The 25,283-nt window shown below is 49.4% G+C and overlaps 1 protein-coding gene across 1 annotated transcript; it reads right to left on the minus strand.

Moving 5' to 3' along the window:
• Positions 1-4,888: 4,888 nt before the first annotated feature.
• On the minus strand, positions 4,889-16,074 carry TMEM92 (transmembrane protein 92). The gene is made up of 5 exons (XM_007942173.1): positions 16,006-16,074; positions 6,514-6,539; positions 5,569-5,643; positions 5,219-5,414; positions 4,889-5,002 (listed from the first exon to the last, which is right to left on the minus strand). Exons 1-5 carry the CDS (start codon positions 16,072-16,074, stop codon positions 4,889-4,891), a joined length of 480 nt encoding a protein of 159 aa, XP_007940364.1.
• Between the last annotated feature and the right edge of the window lie 9,209 nt (positions 16,075-25,283).

Consider the following 25,283-nt stretch of genomic DNA (forward strand, 5'->3'; position numbering starts at 1 on the left):
TCACTGTAAACAATGCAATGATAAAGGATAAACCCAAAACACCAAACTCACTGCCATTGAGTCTAGTCTAACTCATAGCGACCCCTACTGGATTTCCAAGGCTGTAAATCTTTATGGAAGCAGATTGTCTTATCTTTTTTCCATGGAACAGCTGGTGAGTTCAAACCACCAACCTTTTGGTTAGCAGCCAAATGCCTTAACCACTACACTACCAGAGCTCCTTAAAAAATACAAATAATGACAAAGGATATGAAGTAAAAAGCTCCCCTTATAAGTGGCCACGTCCATCCCCACATCTCACTCCCAGTGGTGACTACTGGCTTGGTACATAGCTTTCTAGATCATTTCTATACATTTGCAAACGAAAAAAAATATGTAAAATGCAATGTTGTTGTTATGTGCCGTTGAGTCACTCGTAGTGACCCCTCCTTGGGTTTCTGAGGCGGTATCACTACGGAAGTAGATTGCCCAACCTGCCTTCTGAGGAGTGGCTGGTGGGTTTGAACCGCCAGCCTTCTGGTTAGCAGTCAAGTGCCTTAGGCACTACACTACCAGAGCTCCTTATTTCCAAAACTGAGATCACAGACTATTATTCTTCAATTTGTGTTTTCTCTGCAACGATAAATAATGAACATTGTACCAGGTCTGCGCCTACAGATCCACCTCATTCTTTTGAGAAGCTGCTTTGCATTCACAGTATGGACGCACCTAGCTTATTAACCAGCCTCAGCAATGGACTTTTAGGATATTTTCAATCACCTCCTAGTGTCCCCTCTCTCCATTACAATGTTTTGACGGACATGTCCTTGAGCAAGTGTGTGAGCATTTCTGAAGGACCATTTCTAGAAGTGGAATTGCTGAGTCACGTGCATTTTACATTTTAATGGATACCCAGAGCCAGGCATAAGGCCTGCCATGTAGTAGGAACTTTGTATATATCTGTGGCATGAATGGGTACTGCCAGATTGCCCTCCAGGAAGATCACGCCATTTCTACTCCCACCAATAGCAGACAGGAGAGCCATAGAACCAGCAAATGTTGTCCCAGTAAACTGGGCTTCAGAATGACCACTTTCCTCCAGCCCCTCTGCTGTTGCAAGGGAGGAGGATTTAAAGGTCTGAAGATTAATGATTCAAATCTACCAGCGGCTCCATGGGGGAAAGATATGGCAGTCTGCCTCTGTAAAGATTTACAGCCTTGGAAATTCTATGAGCGGTTCTACTGTGTCCTACAGGGTCACTATGAGTTGGAATCAACTTAACACATTGGGTTTTATTTTTTTATGTCATCTCTGAAGGAGTCCTGGTGGTATAGTGGTTAAGTGCTGGAGGTGTCGGTTCACACCACTCTGTAGAAGGAAGACTGATGATCTGCTCCCATAAAGATTAAACCAAAAAACCAAACCCATTGTCATCCAGTCAATTCCAGAGTAGGACTGCCCCATAGTGTTTCCAAGTCTGTAATCTTTACAAGAGCAGACTGTCACATCTTTCTCTCACAGAGTGGAAGGTGACTTTGAACTGCTGACCTTTGGGTCACTTTGAGTTAGAATTGATGTGACTGCAATGGGTTTAGTTCCTGTAAAGATTACAGACTAGAAAACAACCCTGTGGGGCAATTCTGCTCTGTCCTATAGGGTCACTATGAGTCAAAATTGACTCAAAGGCACCTAACTAACACGTTCTCTCTGAGGAAAGAAAGGCAACGTCCAGGTCTGCAAAGCCCGCCACTCACCATCCTCCTGCAAGGTGAGTATTCACCCTGTGAGGGCAGCAGTCACTCCAGGTTGTTGTCCCCATCAGTCCCTGAAATAGAAGGGAAAACCTCTACTTATGCCTGTCTATTGGGCATATTCCAGCATATCTTGTAGAATCTTATTATCTGATAGCATGTACCATGGAGGTGAATTTCCTGCCAAAGTGCTTTTGTGTATTTAAAAACAAGCCAGTTGCTATCGAGTCAATTCTGATTCGCGGTGACCCCACGTGTGCAGAGTAGAACTGAGCTCTGGAGGTATTCATGGCTGTGAGCTTTTGGAAAGATACGACCAGCCCTTTCTTTTGAAGCACCGCTGGGTGGGTTTGGCCCACCAAGCTTTCAGTTCATAGCTGGGCACTTAACTAGTACCACCCAGGGACTCCATGTATTTACCCACTTACAATTGCAAAATAGTATAAAATATTTCATTGACTCAGTCACCCATCTTACCAGTCATCAATCAATCCTCCTCCCTCCTTTCCATTTAATCACCAATCCTTCCATCCATCCGTCCATCCATCCACCTACCCTTCTCACTTTTCCTTTTTATTTTGGATGGTAACTGTTAATTTTTTTTTTTTTTTAAATTATGATTTGGGTGAAAGTTTACAGAGCAAATTCACTTTCCATACAGCAGCTCACATACACTTTGTCTTATGACACTGACTACAATTTACCACAATGCAACAGTTCCCCTACTTCCTCCCCATACCTTCTCACTTTTCTTGACTATCTCTCTTATGACAAGCACTGGACCAGCACCTCAAAATGTTCCTCCGGCATAGCCCTGCTCTCAGGTGAGGGAGATCTGGATTCAGGAAACCCCTATATTGGGCCTCAGGTCCATTTATTTCTTTATCTTTGGGATGGTGGCAACCCCCATGGCTCGTTTCCCCCAGATACTATGGCTACCAGGGCAGACTCCACCATGGGCAGCCAGGCAAGTGGGCAACTGTGATTTTGGCCCCTTGCCTATGGCACTTCCTGGCCCTTGGAAGAGGATACTCCTTGGGCTGGCCCACCTCCAATTTCATACTACTCTTGGCTGCCCTTAGCCTGGCAGAGTGGACACAGTCAAAGGTAGACCCAATCCACTCACCACTGCTACATGTATTGCATGAGAGCCAAAACTCTGCCCTGGAGAGAAGAATCCTTCTAACGCAGAGAAATCTGAGCAGGGCCCTGACCTCTTGTAGCATGAGGGTTCTCCAAGTGGAATTCCTCAAAAGGAAGGCATTGGGCAGGAAATGCTACTCAGGGCTTTGGGAGATTGATAAAGCTGTACCACTGGGAAGAGGAGGGGATCCTCTTGTGACTCAGGTGTCCCCCACGCCCTAGCTTCTGAACATCTCCCATACTAATAGGGGTACAGCCCCCTTAGGTACTGAGAGCATCCCCTTCTCTGAGCCTGGATAAGGGGCATCCTGCCTTCAGAAGGCAGCAGGGCATCAGAAGAACCTGGAGGTGGGTCGGGGATGTGTAATCTCATGCCTATGGTGATCTCAGTGGTGGACACCCACTGTACTGACAACCATTTGTGCCCAGCTCTAACCCTGCCCTGAAGTGGGAGCCAGGCTGAGCCCAAGGGGAGCACCTAGGCCTTCTGGGCTGTGGGAGACACAGGAGTGGCATTCCCATGCATGCCCCTTTCCACTTCCCCCCTCTGGGTTCTGTGTCCATCAGGAAGCTCTACCGGGAAAGCCACTCTCCTGGTATCTCTGGGTTGGCTATAGCATCATCCCACACCTGGCCTTGACATTTGCCTGGACCCTGATGCCCCAAGGATGGATGTTACTGGGAGAGCACTGGAGGAGGCAGGGCAATTCTACCTCCTACCCTCCTGGGAACTTTGGCCAGCATGATTGCTGTGCTCTCTACCTGGAGAACAGGCTGGTACCACGAGGCTGTAGGAGCAAGGAAAAGGCAGACTCTTAGTGGAGGAGCCCAACTAAGTGTGACCCCAAGCTTGGCCCCGCTCAGGCCCTGGGTTCTGAGCAGGCATGGGGGCAGATACTGGCCCAGGGGGCGAATGCCCAGAAGGGATCCTGCTGAGCTGCACTGGTATATGTTCCTTTCCTCTTCAGGGTTAACTCCTACCGGGGTCCAAAGTGGCAGTGCCCCAGACCTTCTCGGTCCTGGATGAGAAGCACAGGATCTGCCATCTCCTTCCCTTCCTCCAGGAGATTCCAGGTCAGCCTGGGCAAGGTCTCCAGAGGCCCTATTCTGACATAACCACCCTACCCACTTCCTCACCTTGGCCTCCTCCCCACTCCCACCTCCTGCAGCAGGTTCTTCCCAGTCTTTGCCCCTCTACCATTTTTTGGCTCCCCACAACTTCTCATGCAACTCATAAGAGAATCTGAGAGTCGAGCCCCAGGTCTCCCAGGGAAGACAGTGGGAAGATGGGGTGAGACACCCATAGACATTTTATGCCCATCTATTTTCAGGCTCTTTAGCACTCAAGGAAGGTCAAGACTAATGTAAAGCCCTTCTTCCTGAGAGGGGCCTTTGACTGTACAGTCCTCCAGAGATACTGTCAAAGCGACCCTCCAGAGCTTATCAGTGATGAGATTTGGGGTGTGACAGCCCCCTCCTCACACCCTCATGGCAGGGCCTGGACTCACTTCCCTGCACACCACCCAACATAGACAGAGGCAGACTCTAAGTAACAATCAGGTGATGTTTAGTGTGGGTTTTGTGCACCCATGAAGGCAAGTACAATGAGGTCTTCTCCATCCAAGTAGAGTTGGAAGGTGACTCAGAGTTCATCCAGGACAATCTCCCACAAGTCAAAGTGCCCTATAGAACATCTCAGGGCTGGGTGTTCTGTCGAGATCATGTACCTCCAGCAGTGGGCTCTCTCTACCCTTCAGGATGCCCTTTCCACTGTAGGGCACCTCCAACTGTTGGCATTTTCCTCCTGGCAGCCTCCGCCTGGGGTGTAGAACAGGACATTGCCATGCATGTCCAGCCTTGGGGATAAGACAGGCAGTTGGGGGTGGAACAGAGGCAGAAAAAGCAATAAGTTAAGTCCAAGAATGAGCAGAGACATGGCAGAATGGGCTCTGGGCATTGCACGGGTCCCAGGAGTCTTTGGCCTGGCCCCAGGAGGCACTGGAGAGGAGGCAGCTCAGAAGGCTGGGTTGTCAATGCCTCTCCGGACCCCAGGATGTTCTTCAGGCCTGAAGCTGTAGGGAGGGGGTGGCTCCGTGGGGGGCAGGTCTACAGCAGGCATCCGAATAATCTGCAGGGAAAAGAGGGGCCTCAGAATCTTTTTAGGGCCAAGCACTGACCACACCACCCATGTCAGCTCTGGTATGTTTACCAGGAAGAGGGTGACCCAATGCTGGGCGCAGAGCCCTCCCAGGGTCTGAAGGCCTGAGGTAAGGCCCTGCCCTGCTCCTCTGAAAATATGCACACTAGGTGGGAGCATACAGGGGATGGGGAAAGAGACACCCACCTCATTGTAGGAGGGCGGAGGCTCAGAGGTGAATGCCCTGGCCCGCTCTGGGGCGACGCTGGAGGGCAGTGGTGGGGGCCCCTGGTGCTCCGCCGGAGGGCCCCGTTCTAACTTTCTGCAGTGTCCACAGAAGTGCTTGGCCAGGCCACAGATGAACAAGAAGAGCAGGAACACCAGGAAGATGATGCTGAAGATCCTGGGGTGGGGAACTATCACCATCACCCAGCTCCCTGGGCCATCCCTGCCACACCTCCCTCCCTCTCTCCACCAGCACCCACCCCCTTGGCAGCAAATCCAGCCATCTCGGTGGACTTGTGGACTGGGCCCAGAGGAGCTGGTCCTGGGCTCACCTCAAGGGATTGGAGAAAATTTCATATTCTTGGCAACAGCTATCACCGCAGCATTTGAATCCTTCAGGGCAGGTGCTGGGGGGAAGGCAAAGAGGGGCTACTGGCACCAAGGTGGAGTGGCAGAAGGATCCTGGCCTCTTCAAAGTGTACCCATACTCTCAGAACATAAGCTAAGTCCCTAGTCACAGGGAGGGGCTGGGGCTCTCTGAGCTAAGTGGGAAGAACCTGGAACCAGGACTCAGGCTCATGCCATCACTGGCCTTGTGCACTTGGACAAGTTACTGCTTTTACTAGGTCTTTCTATAAAATGGGTATAATCAATGTCCTATTGACCTCACTGGACAGATGTGGGGGCTAAGTACTTTCGAGGACAGCATCACTCATTTGACTGTTAGGAGTCGTAGGGAGGCAGGGCAGTGTGGAAGGCCCAGGAGCAAGCTTGCAGGTGCTCATGGAGGAAGAGGTGGACAGGGAGAGAATGTTTGAGAACACCAGTACCGACTTCATGAACATACTCTTCTGCCCAGAAATAACTCCCTTCCACCAGAGTCCCATAGCACACAGGGGACAAACTGAGGACTCAGGTACTGGCTTCTTGGCAGTTCTCTATCAGAGTCAGGATAGACTGTTGGCTCTCCCCACCAAGGGGACCCTCAGAGAGGAAGTGACCTGAGACCATGTGGGATTTGGCTTCAGAAATGCTCACAAGTGTGAAGCTCTCCCTGGCCCTGGGTTGGTTGGTGGAAGGCGGGATGGGGTAGAATCTCTTCCAGGGGGTGAGGGTGGGGTGTAGGTGGGGGAAACAGGGTTTCTGGCTGGAATGGGAGTGAGTGAGGATGATGGAGAAGGTGTCTCCCAACTCCCACCAAGGCAGGGAGGGTGTGATTTGGGCTGCCCTCTTTCCCCTCCCCAGATTGGAAATTGAAGCCCAGATTGCAGACTTACAAGAAGAAACCACATTTGGCTGCAGCCTGTGGAAGAAAAGAGGCAGAGGTTGGGGGTCAGGGTCTCCACCCAGATGTTGCACAGGTACCTTGCAACAAGCTGGTCCCATTGCTCATTGAACTGTGTTCCCCAGGATGATGACTGCAGCCACAGACTTTGTGCAGATGGCCCTGAGGTGACATGTGGCCCCCAGATCTCCTTCCTCTCCTCACTCCCACCCCATACACCACATTATTTCATCCCCAGTCTTCCCATTCATCTTTTCCTTTCCATGCCTGTGGTCTGGGACACCAACAGCTCTCCTCACCCCACCCCAAAACACTCCTGACACTGGGCAAGAGGCTTCTTCCTATAATGCAAATCTGACCACCTCACAACCTTACTGAAAATCCCTTGCAGTGACTCCTTGGCTGCAGATGCCCAGACCCCTTTCCCATTGCTGCTGAGTTGATTCAGATGCATAGAGACCATGCAGAGTAGAACTGCCCCATAGGGTTTCCTAGGCTGTAAATCTTAATGAAGCAGACTACCACATCTTTCTGCTGCAGAGTGGCTGGTAGGTTCGAACCTGGGTCCTTTCAGTTAGCAACCAAGTGCTTAACTACTGAGCCACCAGGGCTCCTTGCAACAGCCTTAGTTACTGCATAAGAATTTAAATCATTCTCTTTTTTTAAAAAATATTTATTGTGATTTGGGTGGGAGTTTACAGAGCAAATTCATTTTCCATACAGCAGTTCATACACATTTTGTTTCACTACATTGACTGCAACTCTCCACAATGTAACAGCTCTCTTCCCACTTCCTCCCTGAGTTACCTCCTCCCTGTGTCCTTCTCTCCTGTGCACTCCGCCCCCATCTCCCTGTACAACCACTGCTCTTCCCACGATTAATTGTTCCAAGGAGTGTATCTACCTGATGTAACTGTTCACCCCATATGCCTCTCCTGAACAAGAGTGAGTTCATTCCAGACCTGAAGGGTAACTAGGGGCCATAGTCTCAGGGGTCTTAACAGGCTCTATCAGACCAGCAAACCTTTTTTTTTTTTTTAATGATTTTGAGTTTTGTTCCACATTGTTCTCCCACTCTACGCAGGATCTCTTGCACTGATTCCTCTCCAAATGGTTGACGTTGGTAGCAGGGCACCATCTAGTTCTTCTGGCCTTGTGATCATCTAGACTGAGGATCACATGGTCTACTAGTCCCTTGGACTAATTGTTTCCATGTGTCTTTGCTTTTCTTCATTCTTCTTTGCTCTGGATGAGGAAAGACCCATTGTTGTATCTAGAGGCTGCTTGCAAGCTTTTAAGGCCTCTGTTACTACTCACCAAAGTAGGTTGTAGAAAAAATGTTTTTTGTGTAGTATGTTATACCAGTTGAGCTTGATGTCCTCTGTGATCATGGTCCAGAGCCTGCAGGTCCAACTACTCAGTCCCTCAGGGTAGCTGGCTGTGGCCAAGAAACCACAACCTTGTCCTTTGCTAGCTCTACTATATAGCTGGACATTCTTAGAACACATATAAACACGCTTATAGAAATATCACCTACCAGTGCTATACAGGGTCATGGGCACATTCCCCCGCTCCTGTCTAGACATATCTGATCATTCAGCCTGTCCACCTTTCTATCCACTCGTAGATCAGTGCTTGCCATCAGTGACAACACAGGACTGCACGTGCAAAAGGGCTCATCTTTGTTGTCTGTACCTCCTATGGACCTGTCTATGTCTCCTTCTTCCTCAATGCTGCCATGTTGATAACTCACTTTTGGTACACTGCCCGTCCCAAATTCCCAAATAATTTAAATCATTCTTTGATGCTCCAACATACTGAGCTCAGGCCTGTAGAGCTCCTCACACACAGCTGGCCTTTGCTCTATGTTTCTGGTACCTCCCCTCTGATGCATCATTTGGTCCCATTTGATAACTCTCTTGGGAACTCATGCCAAACTTTTAAAAGGTAGGCACAGACTTTTAAAAGGTTGGCCCGCCTACCACAGACAGGCACAGCCAAGCACTTAACCCCACCCGGAAACCCCAGTAAAGGCACCTGCGCATAGTTGATCTCTTCCTCTTCCTCCTGTGGTTGCCCCACAAACTGCTGTGCTCCCATGTGGCCCTGCAAGGCGGGCTGAGCACCTCTGGGAACTGAGTAGCATAAATAAACCTGGTTCCTCACATTGGCCTCCCTGACTCCTCTTTCCCAGCTTGTACCTCCCTTACTGTCCTACAGATCTGTGAGATCAGACTCCTCCCATTCTCTTACCTCTGTCCCCACTCTCTTTAATTTTATATTTTATTTAAAGCAATTTTTTATTGTTATGAAAAATTACACAGCAAAACATGACATCTCAAAAATGTCCACATGGACAATTAATTCAGTGACACTGATTACATGCTTCAAGTTGTGCACCCATTCTCGCTGTCTTTGTCCAAATCGTTCTACCATTAGCATACACATGGGGTCACCATGAGTCCAAATAGACCTGAATGCAACTAAAAACAACAAAAAAGCATGAACTCCTCTTTCTGCCCTCCCTGCCATCCCTGGTAACCTTTGACTTCTATATATTTGCTTATTTCCTAGAAGTGAGATCATACAACATGCATCCTTTTGCAACTGACTTATTTTACTCAGCATGATGTTTGCAAGGATCATTCATATATGGCATACATCAGGACTTCGTTTCTCTATAGCTGAGTAGTAGTCCATTATATATGTATATACCACATTTAGCTTATCCATTCTTCTGTTGATGGACATTTTGATTGTTTCCCTGACTTACCCTCTTATACACATACCCACTGCAAGTTACCTGAACACACCTTGCTGTTTCACACCTGTGTGCATAGGTAGGCCCTCTTCCAAGGCCTTCCAGTCTGCTGAATCCCTTCCGATCCCTGCCTGGGGGCTCCTTACTCTGTCAAATTACCAGACCCTCCTCTCCAGAACCAGCTCCTCCCTCCTTTCCATCCTCTTATGTACCATCTCTGCAGGGCATCTTTACAGCATTTAACTCAATTAACAGCCATTTTGTGTAAGGACCTCTGCTTGGAGCATTTTTCTCCCGGGTATGGAGGCAAGGCTGGTTCCTGTATCCCTTTCTCAGACCACCCTATTTAAAATGACAACACTCCCCTCCCTTATTGTGCTTTATGTTTCTCCATACCTCTTATCATCATCTGTTGAACTCATAGCGACCCCTCCTTGGGTCCTTGGGTTTCCGAGGAGGTATCACTAAGGAAGTAGGTTGCCCAATCTTCCTTCCGAGGAGTGGCTGGTGGGTTTGAACCGCCAGCCTTCTGGTTAGCAGTCAAGTGCCTTAGGCACTACGCTACCAGAGCTCCTTCTAGCTATTAAATATTTTACCTTATGTTGTTAATTGTCTGCTTTCCCAATAGAATGTAAACTCCACCAGGGCAAGACTTTTTGTCTGTTATATCACTGTTAAATACCCAAGACTCAATAAATAAATACTTACAGAACAATGAAAGAACATTCATTGATAATTAAAGTTAAGAGTATCACTAAAGTTACCAAAAAACAACAACAACAAAAAAGCAAACCTACTGCTATCTAGTTGATTCAGAGTCTTAGCAACCCTGTGGGACAGAATGTAACTGCCCCATAGGGTTTCCAAGGCTGTAAATCATTATGGGGGAGCTTTGTTGGTGTAGTGCCTAAGGCATTTGACTGCTAACCAGAAAGTTGGTGGTTCAAACCCACCAGCCACTCATTGGAAGGAAGATTGGGCTATCTATTTCCATAGAGATATCACCTTGGAAACCCAGGGAGGGGTTGCTATGAGTCGGATGACTCAATGGCAGTGTTGTTGTTGTTGTTATGTGCCTTGACCCTACTCACTGACTCACAGTGACCCCTCCTTGGGTTTCCCAGGCAGTATCACTATGGAAGTAGATTGCCCCATCTTCCTTCTGAGGAGTGGCTGATGGTTTTAAACCGCCAGCCTTCTGGTTAGCAGTCAAGTGCCTTAGGCACTAAGCTACCAGAGCTCCTCAATGGCAGTGAGTTTGGTTTAAATCATTATGGAAAAAGACTACCTTATCTTTCTCCTGTAGAGAAGCTGGTGGATTTGAACTGCCTACCTTCTGGTTAGCAGCCAAATGCTTTAACCAGAGCTCCTTCCACTAAAGTTAAGAATACCATTAAAGTTAAAGAGTACTAATTGGGAGCTCTGGTAGCATAGTGCCTAAGGCACTTGACTGCTAACCAGAAGGCTGGCGGTTCAAACCCACCAGCCACTCCTTGGAAGGAAGATAGGGCAATCTACTTCCATAGTGATACTGCCTGGAAACCCAAGGACGGGTCACTATGAGTCGGTCAGCAAATAACAACAACAATGACAGCTTAAAGAATACCAATGATAATTGGGATGAATTCCTATTCAACACTGTATTAGAAGTCCCAGCTAGAGCAATAAGGTAAAAAGGGGAAATAAAAGACATCCAAATTGCTAAGGAACAAGTAAAACTGTCTCTATTTGCAGATGATATACTCCTATACACTGAAAATCCCAAAGACTCAACAAGAAAACTACTGGAACTAATATAGCAAAGTGGCAGGGTGCAAGGTCAACATACAAAAACAGGTGGATTCTTCTATATTAACAAAAAGAACTCTGAAAAGAAAATCAAGAAAACAACACTGTTTACATTAACCACCAAAAGATGAACTTAGGAATGAACCTAACCAGGGACACAAAAGACTTATACAAAGAAAACTACAAGACAATACTACAAGAAACCAAAAGACACCTACAGAAATGGAAGAACATACCATGCTCATGGATAGGAAGATTTAACATTATGAAAATGTACCCAAAGCAATCTAAAGGTATAATGCAATGCCACTCCAGATTCCATCACCAATCTTTAAAGAGACAGGAAAGCTAACCATCAACTTTATATGGAAAGGAATGAGATAAGTAAAGCACTACTATAGAAGAAGAACAAAGTAGGAGGCCTCATGTTTCCTGACCACAAAACTTATTATACAACCATGGTAGTCAAAACAGCCTGATACTAGCACAGTGACAGATACATAGATCTATGGAACAGAATTGAGAACACAGAAGTAAACCCACTCAGCTATGGATAGCTGATCTTTGACAAAGGGCCAAAATCCATTAAACGGGAGGAAGAGATAATCTCTTTAACAGATGGCACTGGCAAAACTGAATAACCACTGGCGGAAAAATGAAACAGGATCCACACTTCACCCCATAAACAAAAACTAACTCAAGATGGATCAAAGACCTAAGCGTAAGACATAAACTATAAAGATCATTAAAGAAAAAACAAGGGCAAATTTGGGCGCTCTAATTTATGGCATCGACTATCAAACATAGCTAAAAATGCACAAACAGCAAAAGATAAACTAAACTATTGGGACCTCCTAAAAATTAAATATTTAGGCACATCAAAAGACCTCTCCAAAAGAGTAAAAGAGAACCTACAGTCTAGGGAAAAATATTTTGACAATGACATATCTGACAATGGACTAATCTCTGAGATTTATAGAAAAATTCAACTCCTCAACAACAAAAAGACAAACAATCCAATTAAAATATGGGCAGAGGACATGAACAAACACTTCACCAAAGAGGACATCCAGGTGACCAACAAACACATGAAGAAATGCTCACCATCATTAACCATTAGAGATGCAAATCAAAACAACGAGATATCGTCTCATCCCAGTATTAATAATAAAAATGAAACCCACTGCCATCAAGTCAATTCTGACTTACAGCAACTCCCACTGGGTTTCTAATGCTGTAAGAAGCAGGTTGCCTCATCTTCCTCCCACGGAGCAGCTGAGGCATTGAACCCCTGACATTCTGGTTAGCAGCCAAATGCCTTACACACTGTGCCATCAGAGCTCCTTCCCAAAATTAATAGCAAAGTCAAAACCCAAAAATAACAAAATGCTGGTGAGGGTGTGGAGAGATGAACAAATAGATATATACACCCATGTTCACTGCAGTATTCACACGTTTGACCCTATAGGACATAGTAGAACTGCCTCATAGGGTTTTCAGGGCCATAAATCTTTACAGAAGCAGACTGCCTCATCTTTTGCCCATGGAGCGGCTGATGGGTTCAAACCACTAGCCTTTTGGTTAGCAGGTGAATGCTTTAACCACTATGCCACCAGAGTTCCTGGAAACAACCTAAGTGCCCATCATTGGAGGAATGGATAAACAAACTACGGTTTGGTACATACACACAATGGAATATTACATAACGTTAAAGAATACTAAAGAATCTGCAGCACAACTCATAACTTGGCTAACCTGGATGACATCATGCTGAGTGAAATAATCCAATCACACAAGGATAAATAGTAGACGAGACCACAATTATAAAAAAATCAAGAAAAGGTTTACACTCAGAAAGAAAACATTCCTTGATGGTTACCAGGGATGAGAGGGGAAGGGAGGGTAAATCACGTATTAACTTGGCCGAAGGAAAAGGCAATATACAATAAGAGGGAGGCCAGTACAACATGATCGGTGGCAAAGGAAGACATGGAAGGTGCATAAAAGTAAAAGACAACAAAGGTAAAAGCTATTACATACACAATCCTGCAATAGCAGTAATAATAAAGAGTATCTATGAGTGGATATATAGGTAGACATGCAAAAGGAACAGATGTGGGAAGGCAAGTGAGAGTGTACACCCCTGAGTATATAAGGTTTGGCAGAGGATACTTATATTTGTATATGCTGGCAGGGATATTACAGAGCATACAGGGGGCAAAGTTCTGAAAACTTCTTAGTCATAATCAAACACCTTGAGGGAATGAGTCACCAGGCTTGGGGACTTAGGATCACAGTCTTGGGGGACATCTAGGTCAATTGGCATAACACAGTCCACAGAGACAATGTTCTACATCCTACTTTGGTGAGTAGTGACTGCAATCTTAAAAATTTGCAAGTGGCCATCTAAGATGCAACCCGTGGTCTCTCCCTGTCCAGAGCAAAGAAGAGTGAAGAAAACCCAAGACTCAAGGAAACAATTAGTCCAAAAGACTAATGGACCACACAAAACACAGTCTCTAGTAGCCTGAGACCAGAAGAACTAGATGATGCATGGCTACCACTACCGACACCTCTGATCAGAATCACAACAGAAGGTTCTGGAGACAGAGGGAGAAAAAAAAATGTAGAACAAAATTCAAAATCATAAAAAAGACCACACTTATTACTGGTCAGATAGAAACTGATGGAATCCTCGAGACTGTGGTCCTTAGATACCCTCTAAGCCTAGAAGTGAACCCACGGTCGAGGGATCAACTTTCAGTTAAATGATAGATAGGCCTGTAATGTGAATAGTAACACTAGGGAGGAACGTGCTCCTGGTACAGTCAACCATACAAGTCCAAAGGGGCAGCATTTGCCCAAGGGCAAAGCTCAGAAGGCAAGTAGGAGCAGGAAAGAAGGATGCAGAGAAATGGGGACCCCAGGGGGGAAGTGGGAAGGGCACTGTTACATTGAGGGGATTGCAACCAATGTCACAAAACAAAATGTATATAAATTGTTGAATGGAAAATTAATTCACTCTGTAAACTTTTACCCAAACTACAATAAAAAGTTTTAAAAAAAAGTTGGGGTGATTCCCCTTTCCATGCACAGTCACAAGTTAAGTGCTTCCTTCTCACAAGGCTTGGCTGGTAGAGATGGTAACAGCAGGAATGAACCTTCCAAGTTTGGTCCGCAGAGGGTAAGAGTTTTCCAAGTCACAAAGCACACAGAGGTGACTGCAGAGCTGGGGACAAACCGAGGGGCACAGATACTCAGAAGCACCCACCTTCAGATCCCAGACTCCATCCCTTTCCCTTCTTGGCCCTCAACTAAAAGGTGACTAGTAATGAACAGGTTTAATAAGTAAGTTCAAGTTCCTATTGAGGTTGGGGGAGGTGATATTCTTCCAGATTCTCCCCGAATTTTAACCAGGGGATGGTCTCCTCTGAGGAGTCCTTGGGTGGTAAAAATGATGGAGTTCTGGGCTAGTAACTGAAAGGCTGGGAGTTTAAACCCACTCAGAGGGGCCTTGGAAGAAAAACCTCACGATCTGCTTCTGAAAAAGCAGCCACTGGAAACCCTATGGAGCACAGTTCTACTCTGGGGTCACCATGAGTCGGAACTGACGTGATGGCAATCGGTTCAGTCAGGTCTTGTCCGGAGTGACACAGAGCTTGAATTTTATCAAGTATCAGGGTAATCTTGGGCAACTTCAGCTTACTAACAGGGAAGGGCAGCATCTCCAACACCTAGCCTGCTAGGATTGTTGGGAGGAATTAACCAAAGGATGCTCTGTTTACCATCTGGGACTGGCCACCCAAAGATTAAACTTTCTAAAGTGGAAGGAGGAACTCCGGTGGTGCAGAGGTTAAGCTGCTAGCCAAAATGTCAGTAGTTCAAACCCACCAGTCGCTCTGCAGGAAAAAGATAAAGGCAGTTGGCTTCCGTAAAGATTGTGGCTGTTAGGTACTGTTCAGTCAGCTCCGACTCATAGCGACCCTATGTACAACAGAACGAAACACTGCCTGGTCCAATCCTGGAAACTCTACAGGGCAGCTCTGTCTTGTAGGGTCACTAAGGGTCTGAATTAACTCAACAGCAATGGCTTTACTTTTTTTTGGTTTAGAGTGGAAGATGGTAACCTGGTTCACAGGTGGACTTTGGGGGTCAGAACCCCTGCTCTTGGGAGGGGCCAGGCCTTAAGATTCTTAAACATAAGTAAGTTAAAAATCAATGTTCTAGATTACAGGCAGAAATCTGGGAAAAAAAAAAAATCCATGTTCTAGACTTATCCTGTTTCCAGGATCATCTCCCATCCCAGGACTGGCCAGATATCCCCCATCACTTTTTGATTTTTTATGTGTGGAACAAGGCCTGGTGAGGAGGGAGTGCCCAAACCTCGCCTAGCTGCCAGAAGCTGATTTCCAGGTCACCAAAGCCTTTGGGTCAAGCAGCCAGATTAAATCCCACCCCAGGCTGGAATCTAACATCCACTCAAAGAAAAGGACAAGGGAGGCACCTCCCCCCTAGGGCACAAGAGGAGAAACAAGTTTACAGAGAGGGCTGGGACTTCCTCCAAGGTCACCCAGCACTGGAAGAAAAGAGAGGTGGGGAAACTGGCTGGCAGAGACCTTCAGACCCCAGGCCCCCCTTTCTAACACAGGGAGAAAAGGAGCAGGAAGGACAAGGCAACACTAACAAGGCGGTCAAAGTCCCCAACCACCCAGATGGGTGGTGGGCGGGAGCCAGATGAGACTTCCCAATCTTCCTAAGGTGGAAGGGACCCAGACCTTCTCAGGGCCTCCCTCTGCTGCCTCCACCTCTATGGCTGAAGGGAAAAGAAGTTACTAACTGCGTGTGGCCAAGAGGAAATCCTGACAATGGAAGGAGGTGACAGCTCCAGCAGCAAGCCCCTGAAAAACTCAACAATCTTACCCTCCGAGCCCTCACCTGTTGGAAGCCGGCCAGGAGATTGAGCAGCAAGACGGGTGGGAGGAATGGGACCCCGAGTTCCGACATGCTGACATTCGGGCCACCAAGCTTTAGTGTGTAGGGGAAGAAAAGAAGAGGCGGGGCCACGACCTCTCCCACTTCTCTCCACCTATGGAGCCCCGCCTCGGGGATGAGGGCGGAGCTTTGCACCCAGATTAGGCTGGATTTGCATAGCTGTGAGGAAGTGCAGGGAGGAGGGGTCTTGGGAGTTACCAGAGATTAATTGATAAAATTGTGGATTTAGTTTAAAATTTTAGCTGGGCTCTAACTCTAACTCTCAACTCCTCCCATTAAATGGTCCCAGATTTAGGGAGGGGTTTGGCGCCTGGCGAGGGATGGTAGGGGGTTACTGGCAGAGGAAGCCAGACCACCAGGCGTCCCTTCTTACCTGGACTTCTAAGAGGGGCAGAGGTGGGGGGAGAAAGGAGGCCTAGACCCTGGGAGTATTGTGAGGGGGTGTATTGAGGATTTCATCCATTGTTTTTCTGACCAAGAAGGAAGGGAGAGGGTGGCCTGGCTGATTTCAGGTTGTGCTGAGATTTCCAGATCTGGGGAAGAAGGACACACCATTGGGACATTCATATCCTAGCCCACCTCACCCGAAATCCTAAAAGGAGGCAGGGATACACTTCCTCCGTTTGACTGGGGGGTAAATTAAGGCTGCGGGGCGAGCTGGGAGGCCGGCGGCGAGCAGGCCCATCCGCATTCCTGGAAAGACCCCGCGAAGGCGGTCCCTACGGGGAAGGGCTGGATTTCGGCCCAGCGGCGGCCGCCGCGCCCCATCCCTCGAGGCTCAGGCTGCTTACTGGAAGCTGCCGGCAGAGGGCAGCATCGCTCAATCGGGACTCTCCCTGGAGTGAGAAGGTGCAGCGGCTGGGACCGGGGACTGGGTCTCCGCGAGCTCCTGCCCTGGGAAGCTGGCTGACAAGTGCCGAGGGAGGCCGTCTAGGTGCGTTATAGGCGCAGGGCGAGAGCTAGACACTCCTGACACAGACGAGACCCGGCCATAGATGAGAGATGGAACCCGGACGTCTGGGGAGAGGGACGAAATGGGATGCTCTGTTGGGGGGGGGGGAGCGCGGGGGGACTGCTCCCAGGGCTGGGGGAAGTGGAGGGCTCCTCAGAGGCTCAGTTCTGATGCTGTTAAGTATCTACTGAGAGATCTCCTTCCACGTATGACTTTGCCCCTGCAAAATATCCCCAACTTTATAAAGTGAGACCACAGCCCTCTTTCTTGCTTCTTTTCCTCTCTCCCTCCCTCCTTCTCTCTCTTTTCCACCCATGCTATACTTAACCTTTCTGTCATTCCACATTTCTCTGCATCTCTGTCTTCACCCAGTGTCTCTCAGTTTCTGTGTCTGCTTCCCTCTGTCTTCCTGTTTCTCCTCTCTCTTTCTGTGAACTTGTTTCTCTCAGGCATCTGTTTTCCTCTCTTCACTGTGTTTACATTTCCCTTGGTTTGGGGTTGGTCCTGGCTCTTCCTGGGTCTGTGTTAGTTTCTCACTAACTCTCCTGCTCTCTCTCCCCCTCTCTTTCCCTGTCTCTGTTTCTCATTGTTTCTGAGCCCTTTTCCACCCTAAAGGACAAGTTCTTCTGGTCTTCTGATACAAGTGGAATTGCTGCCCCCAAACCGTACGTTGGTGACTCTAGGCTTGAAGAAGGAATTGGAGGTTGGGGGGCACTGTTTCCCTTCTCTGCTTGCAGTTGGCCCTGGACTCAGTCTGCCTCTCTGCCAAGGGGAACCTAGTCCAAAGAGTGCCAGAGCATTCTTCAGCGGCACCCACACTGCCTCCTCCTCACTGAGGTCATTGCTGACTGGGGCTTCCAGGCCCTCCTGCCCAGGCCCCACTGCTCCAGCACCCCAAGCCTGGAGTCTCTCCCCACACCTCCTGCCACCCTATCCAGGTCACGCTTTGCAGGGCAGAGGGAACTAGCTAAACTTAGAGGAGGGTTGTGTCTTGGGCAGTGAAGTGAGGATGCTGGCTAATGCATGGCGGAGGCTGAGGGGCAGCTGAGGGAGCCTGGAAGGAATAAGGATGTGAAGAGACTAATCAGGCACCAGGGTCCTGAGGAGAGCAGGAAGAGGTTGAGGAGGCTGGCGTTGCTCCCCTCCTAGTCACTGGCATCCACCTGATCCAGATCTATGGTTGCCAGACAAAAAGAATACTGAGTGAAACCTGAATTTCAGATCAACAGTGAATTATTATTATTATTATTATTTAGTATAAGTATGTCCCATGCAATATTTGGGACAAACCAATGCCATCAGTTGCCATTGACTTGATTCTAGCTCATGGCAGTTCGCGTGTGTGTGGAGTAGAGCTGTGCTCCCCATGGAACACAATGGCTGGCTTTTTCAGAACCAGATTGCTAGGCCTGTCTTCTGAGGCATTTGGTGGGTTAGAACTACCAACCCTACTAATCAAGTGCTTAACTGTCTGTGCCACCCAGGGACTCCATTTGGAATACACGTTTACTAAAATTTGTTTGTTTTCTATCTGAACTTCAAATTTAACGAGGTGTTCTGCATTTTCACTTGCTAAGTCTGGCAGTCTTTCCCACATCCTTAAAACATCTGAGAACAGCTACTCCACTCCCCCTGCCATGTCTTCCCAATGGAGAAAGTGAGGTGTCCCTGAAACGGCTCATGGGGCAAAGTCCACAGGGCTCCTGAAACCTGCTTCTGGGTTCCCAGTTTTATTCATGACGCCAAACTGCCCTTCTATGTTCCTTCTTGTACAAGGCAAGGGGATGAGGAGCCTGGCAGTGGGTAGTTCCAGCTCAGGCCAAGAACACCAGGCCCTGTTGTCAGCATCCATCGTGGCTTCAAGGGCCCCAGCATTCTTGGTGGGTGAGATCAGGTGGGGGTGGGGGAACAATGGAGAGAGCAAAGAAGGGGGTGTTCTTGTTTAAGGCAGGAGGGTGGGGGGCTCAAGTGGGTTGTGGACGGGGACACATCTTCTGTTCAGCTCTTAGTCTGGTGGTGGGATTTGGGAGGAAAGCATGTGCATGCATGCATATGTGTGTTCAGGCCTGCAGGGCAGGGAGACCCAGAGACCACGTGCAGGCAGCGGGTCCTTCTAGACTCCACACTAAATTCCGGCTGGGATTTCCCTAGAGCAGCAAAGACGAAATATCTTTATACCCAGTCACCACCCTCCCCAGGCCCATTCACTAAAGAAAGAGTCAATTGTCTGTGGATCCCCCCAGGGTCCCCGCTAGAAGGACCTGGAGGTCATCTGGTCCACCCACCCCCTTCTCAGGGAGGGCAACTGGAGCCTTGAGGGGTGGGGAAGGCCAAGTCACACGGAATGTGAGGGTCAGAGTCAGGACTAGAACCACGCAGTTCCGGAGACCTTACACCTAGCACAGCCTCAGAGGTGGTACACACCTCCAAAGTGCAAGGGCTCAGGTTTCTAGGGAACTCTGGCACACCCAGCCCTGGGGAACCCCTGCTCAGGAAGGGAGGAATACGTTACTGGGGTTTGGGGTTGGGGACCTGGCTGAAGGGGAGGAGCCAGGCTGAGTTCTGTTCCACTTGGCACAGATGCTAGCTCTGGTGAACACAGATGCTAGCCAAGAACACTGCTGTAGCCTGACTCTGCCTGTGGGGGCAGCATTGGGTCATGTTGGTAGGAGTGCCATTTACCATATATACAGTGCTGTGCGACCTTAGACAAGAAACTAAACGTCTCTGTGCTTCATATTCCTCATCTGTGAAATGAGAGTAAACAGCAGCATCTCCCTCATCACACAGGGCTATTTGAGCAGATGAAATAGGCTCCTTAGTGTCTGGCATACAATAACGCTAAATAAATGTCTCAGTTGTTAAGGCATTTGTCTGCTAACCAAACGGTTGGCGATTTGAACCCACCAGCCACTCTGGAGGTGAAAGATAAGGCAGTCTGCTTCCATAAGAATTTATAGCCTTGGAAACCTTAGGAGGCAGGGCTACTCTGTCCTATAGGGTCACTATGAGTCAGAATTGACTCAATGGCAATGGGTTTGTTTTTGGTTATTTTCATTCCTGGAATAGGAAAGAGGCCAAGAGTTCCTTCTCTCCATTTCATATAGAGTCAGAGTGAAGTGCCAAGGAAAATAGGGTCTTGCTTCCCTCTGCGGACTGCTCTTGCCCCTCTGAATGGGCCCTGGGGGTCCAGCTCACTAGCCACCTCTGCTGGCGTTAAATGCTTTGGGTCCTGCCTGAAGGTCAGAGAGAGCTGGCCTAGTGGTTGACCTCAGGAGGCCAACCTGGCACTGACCACTCTGCTTGAAGGTCCATGGGGACCAGATGTGGTGGGGACTGGACTCCAGGTGGAGCTGAGCTGGAGATTTGAGTGAGGGGTAGGGACTATCACTAATCTCTGACATTCTTGGTTTGACCCTCACCCTCTCTGCATACCCATTGCCTGCGGGTTACTGCCTGCATCAGAGCTAAGAGCTCATGAGGAGTTAGGACTGTGCCTGTCACAGGTGTCCCCTCCCTTCATTCCCATTTGCCACTGCTTTGTGTACCATAGCTCATCAAGACATCACAATGGCCTCCAATGAGGTCTCTAGCCTAGTCTCCCTGCTGGCCCTGTTGGGATATGTTGCTCTCTTACTCCTAACCTCCAGAGGTTCCTCACTTCCAAATGAATAAAGTCCAATCTCAGGGAGACTTCAGGGTCCTTTTTTAAATTATTTTTAATTGTGATTTGGGTGAAAATTTACAGAGTAAATTCACCAGCACCCCCACCATCTTTGAGACTGCCAGCAGTTCACATACACTTTGTCTCATGACATTGACCACAGTTTACCCCAATGCAACATCTCCCCTCATACTTCCTCCTGATGGTTACCTTTTCCCTGTGTCCATCCCTCCATGTACTCCTGTCCCCTGAGCTGTCTCCCTGTGCATAAGCAGCCCTTCTTTCTCCCATGATTGTTCTCTCCAAGGAGTGTATCTACCTCAGGTAAATGTTCAACTCATATGCCTATTTGGCTGGAAGCCACAGGTGTGGGTTCAATTCCAGACCTGAAGGGCAGCTAGGGGCCATAGTCTTAGTGGTTCCACCAGGCTCTGTCAGACCAGCAAAGACTTCAGGGTCCTTTATAGCCTGTAGCCCCTACCTGCTTGTCCAGTGGGCTGGTCCTCTTCTCTCCTTCATGTTCTCTAGCCACACACCCTATCCTTTCTGCTTCATCCCGAAACCTAACAAATTCTTACCCATTCTTCAAGGCTCAGCTCTAATATCACCTCCTCCAGAAAGCCTCCGTGGACTTGGATCTTCCAGGAAGCAATTGGAATCACTTCCAAGAAGTGTCCCTCTCCCTGCTCATCCCCAGCCAGGCCTTTTCTTTGGACCTCCCTGATGACTCTTGGCCATCTTCCCTTGAAGATGTGTGTACATGGCCTAATGTTCCCACTAGGCTGCGGGGGTGGCCTAGTTCTGATTCAGCTTTCATTTCGCCATTGGGCTTTGTTCCAACTAAATAACGGCTCTGTTGTCCCTGAATTGAAACTGGTTAGGGGTCTGCTGGAGTCAGGGGCTAGCTTTCTCTGTGGTCTGAAGAGTTCCCCTATTCTGCTTCTCTTCTCTTCTCCCCAGCACACGCAGGAGGTTGTGTGCACACATACACATACATACACACAACACACCCAAGTGAGTAAGATGGCTTCTTATAGATCAACCAGCTCCTGAGAGGATGCTGCAAAGGGATGTTCGCTTGTTCTCTACCTTCTGTGAGGAGACAAGAGAGAAGGTTAGGTCACCAGTAGGAATTCTTGGTCAATGAAACAAGGGTCTTGGTTTCCTTCCCAGGATTCTGTTGGAAATTGAAGCCCACTGGCCCCCTCATTCATTCTTCGGGTGATGGGCACAAGGGTGGAGCAGATGACTTCTCGAGTTGACCCTAGGTCTGAACCACCAGTCTGTGGGCCAGGAGGGTGGAGTGAGGGCGTGCCACCTGACAATTAACAGTTCAAAGAGCTTATTATCCTAAAGAGCAGGTTAGAGCAGCCCAACTAATGCTCAGCTTCCCCATGGCTTAGCAGAGACAAAAATGGCATTTGGGAGCCATTATCCTTCCAAAGTGCAGATTTCCGATGCACAGGCCAGGGGTGGAGAGGGAAAGACCTCAGAAGGTGGAATGGGGGAAATGGAGGGGATAGTTGGGGAAGGTTTCGATGATGAGCTTTGGGTCTCTGTAGTGGGGGTGGGGCAGAGCCATGAAGACTCAGGTGGCAGAGGCTGAGCCAAGGCCACAGCTAGGGCCTTGAGAGCTCCCTGACCTTCTCCCCCTGGGATGCCATCTATACCCTCACTCTTTACTCTGTGAGAGAGGTCCCTGCCCTCAGAGGGAAGAAATGAATGTGGGATTCTCAGGAACCTTGACTTTCTAGCTCTGCTCCTGGTGGCCCCTTATAGACGGCCTCTACTGCACCTTGTTTGGGGGTTCCTCTGTCGCAGATCTAAATATGACAGGTTGTGGTTCAGAAGGACTTCCCAGTCTCAAAGATGGTGGGGGTGCAGGGGCCTATGGAAAGGGTAGCTCCTGTGTGAGCTGGGCATATTGAAGGGAGGTTGTCTAAATGGTCTAGGGGGGCTAAGATTAAAGTGAAAGGCAGGCTCAGCCTGGGATATCCAGAAACTGATCACCTCTTAGGGACCTAGGAGTTAAAGCAAAAAATGAGGCAGGCAGAGGTGGGGCAGAGCTCCTTCAAGCAGCCACATCATCTGGCTCCCAGCTGAAGACAGACTTGGCTCCACAGTGTGCACGCACACACACGTGTGTCTGCATGTGCATGCATGTGTGTGCACATATATGTGCACATGTGTGCACATACCAGCCCAGCCTGGAGTTGGGGCTGCCTCTGTGCTAATGTGGCAGCCCCCACTCAGTGCCCCCAACCACTCAGCTTCCTTAACTGCAGGCCAGCCTTTGGGGGGCTGGCTCCAGATTCCCCTTACCCCAGTGGTCCTGTTAGCACCTCCTCCCTCCCTTGTTAGCGCCTCTCAGCCCCTTTTCCTCCTCCGGTCCCTATTGTCCCCAGAGAGAGGCCCCAGTGGCTTGCAGCCCAGTTTTCACCTTCCCAGACTCCACTTGAGCTTCTATTTTCCTAAGCTTCTGCCGTCTAACAGCCCCAAGCCCCTTGCCTATTGCAGTCCTCCCTCTGCCCATATGGAGAGGTCCTTTGCTGGACAAGGGGGTCTGGGGGATGCAGTGAGTATCCCACACTTTAGCACACACTCTTCTTCCCAGGCTGTGGCTGAAAAGCTGGGGCACAAAGTGAGTGCACCCCACCAGCCTCCTCTGCCTGGGGGTGGGGGTAGGGGGCTGGCGGCAAGTTTGGGAGGGAGCCACCCTGCATTAGGGGCCAGAGCTAAGTCCTGGTGCCAGCTCTGCTACCCTTCGACGGCAAAACTCCACCCTCTCACCTCAGTTTCCTCTGCATCACTGAAGGGGTTGGGCAAGAGGTATGGAACTGGGGGCATAGAAATGGACCCTTCAGCCCACTCCCTCACTGTGCCCAACCTGAGCCTAGGCTGCCAAGTGGGACAGGGTGGTCCTGTGCCTGGAGGTAGGCTGTCCAGCTGTCAGGGACTACAGGTTTCCTCTACAGAAGGGCCCCTTCCCTTTGAGCTTTGAAGTGTCTGCGAGGTTAGTAGAGGATGTTTGGCTTGAAGGCATGACGCCAGGATAAACTGGCTCTGCCTGCTGGTCCAAACCACTGCCTCCTTCCATGGCTTGCCTGCCTCATTCAGCCCCGGGCTTCGGCCTCTCCAAAGGATGCCTAGTGAGGTGGGCACCGAGTGGCCTCAGCTAGTGGGAGGAGGCCCCGTGAACAATAGATGTCCTAGCCCCCAAGTCTGGCACCAGAATGCTTACCTGCTAGGTAACCAGGGGCCTGGTGTCTGGGTGTCAAGAGGACAGACACCAGCAAATAAAAGGGGAGGGGGCAGAGTGGTATATGGGGGAGGGGTGTCCACGTGGAGCTGCCTGCATGCGCTTCAGCTCTTCCAGATGTGCCTGCCCAAGGCTCCAGATGTAGGATGACTCAGCCTGGAATGAGGAGGGGTGGGCGGTTCACGATGGGAGGGAATGGCACTAGCAATGGGATGCGAGGCCCTGAGTAACTACCAGCCGCTGCTCCCTTTCCTCTAAAGCCCCCAGCTCCCTCAAACCCGAGGGGCAGCTAAAGTGGGAGCTGCTGGGAGCTACCCCGGTGTGGGGAAGGGAAGAGACTCAGGAAGAGGGGAGACTCAGGAAGAGGGGCCCGCTAGGAAGTCACTCAGAGATTGGGGGCGGAGCAGTGGGAGAGGGACCACTGAGGAGGTGGAGGAGGAGGGGAGGGGCAAGGAAGAAGCCCAAGACTGAAATGTTGGACTCCCCTTGGGGGTGCAACTCTGGGAGGAAGAATGTAAGGGAGCAGAGGACTGTGTGTGTATGTGTGTGTGTGTGAAAGAGCAAGAGAGGGACCTCGTTGCTGGACGGACAGTAAGTATATGTGGAGAAGGCTGTTCTGGGGTGAACATTGTGCTGCTCCAGGTGTAAGCTGTTTGTGGAGTTGGAAGACTACATGTGGATGCTGGGGTGCTGGAGTATGGTCTGTGATAGAGAAAAAATGTGGAGTCCATCTGGTACTCACTTGGCTCTGAGGGGCGTTGCTGTGATGGTGTACACTTAAGTGAAGCCACATGTGCCTTTGGGTGCTTCCTGGGGAATCGAGAGGTATCCAGATACACCAGACCAAAGACCTGAGGCTTCCTCCAGCCTCTCACTTTGTGGGTGACCTTGGGGAGACATCCAGTTTCCACAGAGCTACAGTTCCTTCCCCTGGGCCCCCAGCCTGCCCTCTCCTCTGATAGAGCAGCTGGGATGCTACTGGGCTCTGAATGGCAGTGCCCTGCGAGTTGCAGTGTGAGGACCAAGTGTCCTCCTGGCTTCATGCCTTCCCATCCACCCACCCAAGACTACACGCCTCCCCACCCACCCCAGGGCTGCGTGCCTCCCCATCCACCCCCCCCACAGGCTGCACACTGCTCCGCCTCAGGCTGCACACCTCCCCACCCACTCCACTCCAGGGCTGTACACCTTCCCTCCTACCCCTCCTCATACACCCCTCCATCCTCCCTGTTTCCATCTTCCCTCCCCAGGCCTGCACCCCATTCTGCCCACTGGCTCCCCAGCTTTATGGAGCTGTTGTGCTGGCCTCGTCTTTGGCCTCCAGGTAGGTCTGCTGGCAGGGCCAC

The sequence above is a fragment of the Orycteropus afer genome, unplaced genomic scaffold (assembly GCF_000298275.1).
Source record: "Orycteropus afer afer isolate SDZICR_OR568_19922 unplaced genomic scaffold, OryAfe1.0 scaffold00085, whole genome shotgun sequence".
Classification (NCBI taxonomy): domain Eukaryota; kingdom Metazoa; phylum Chordata; class Mammalia; order Tubulidentata; family Orycteropodidae; genus Orycteropus; species Orycteropus afer.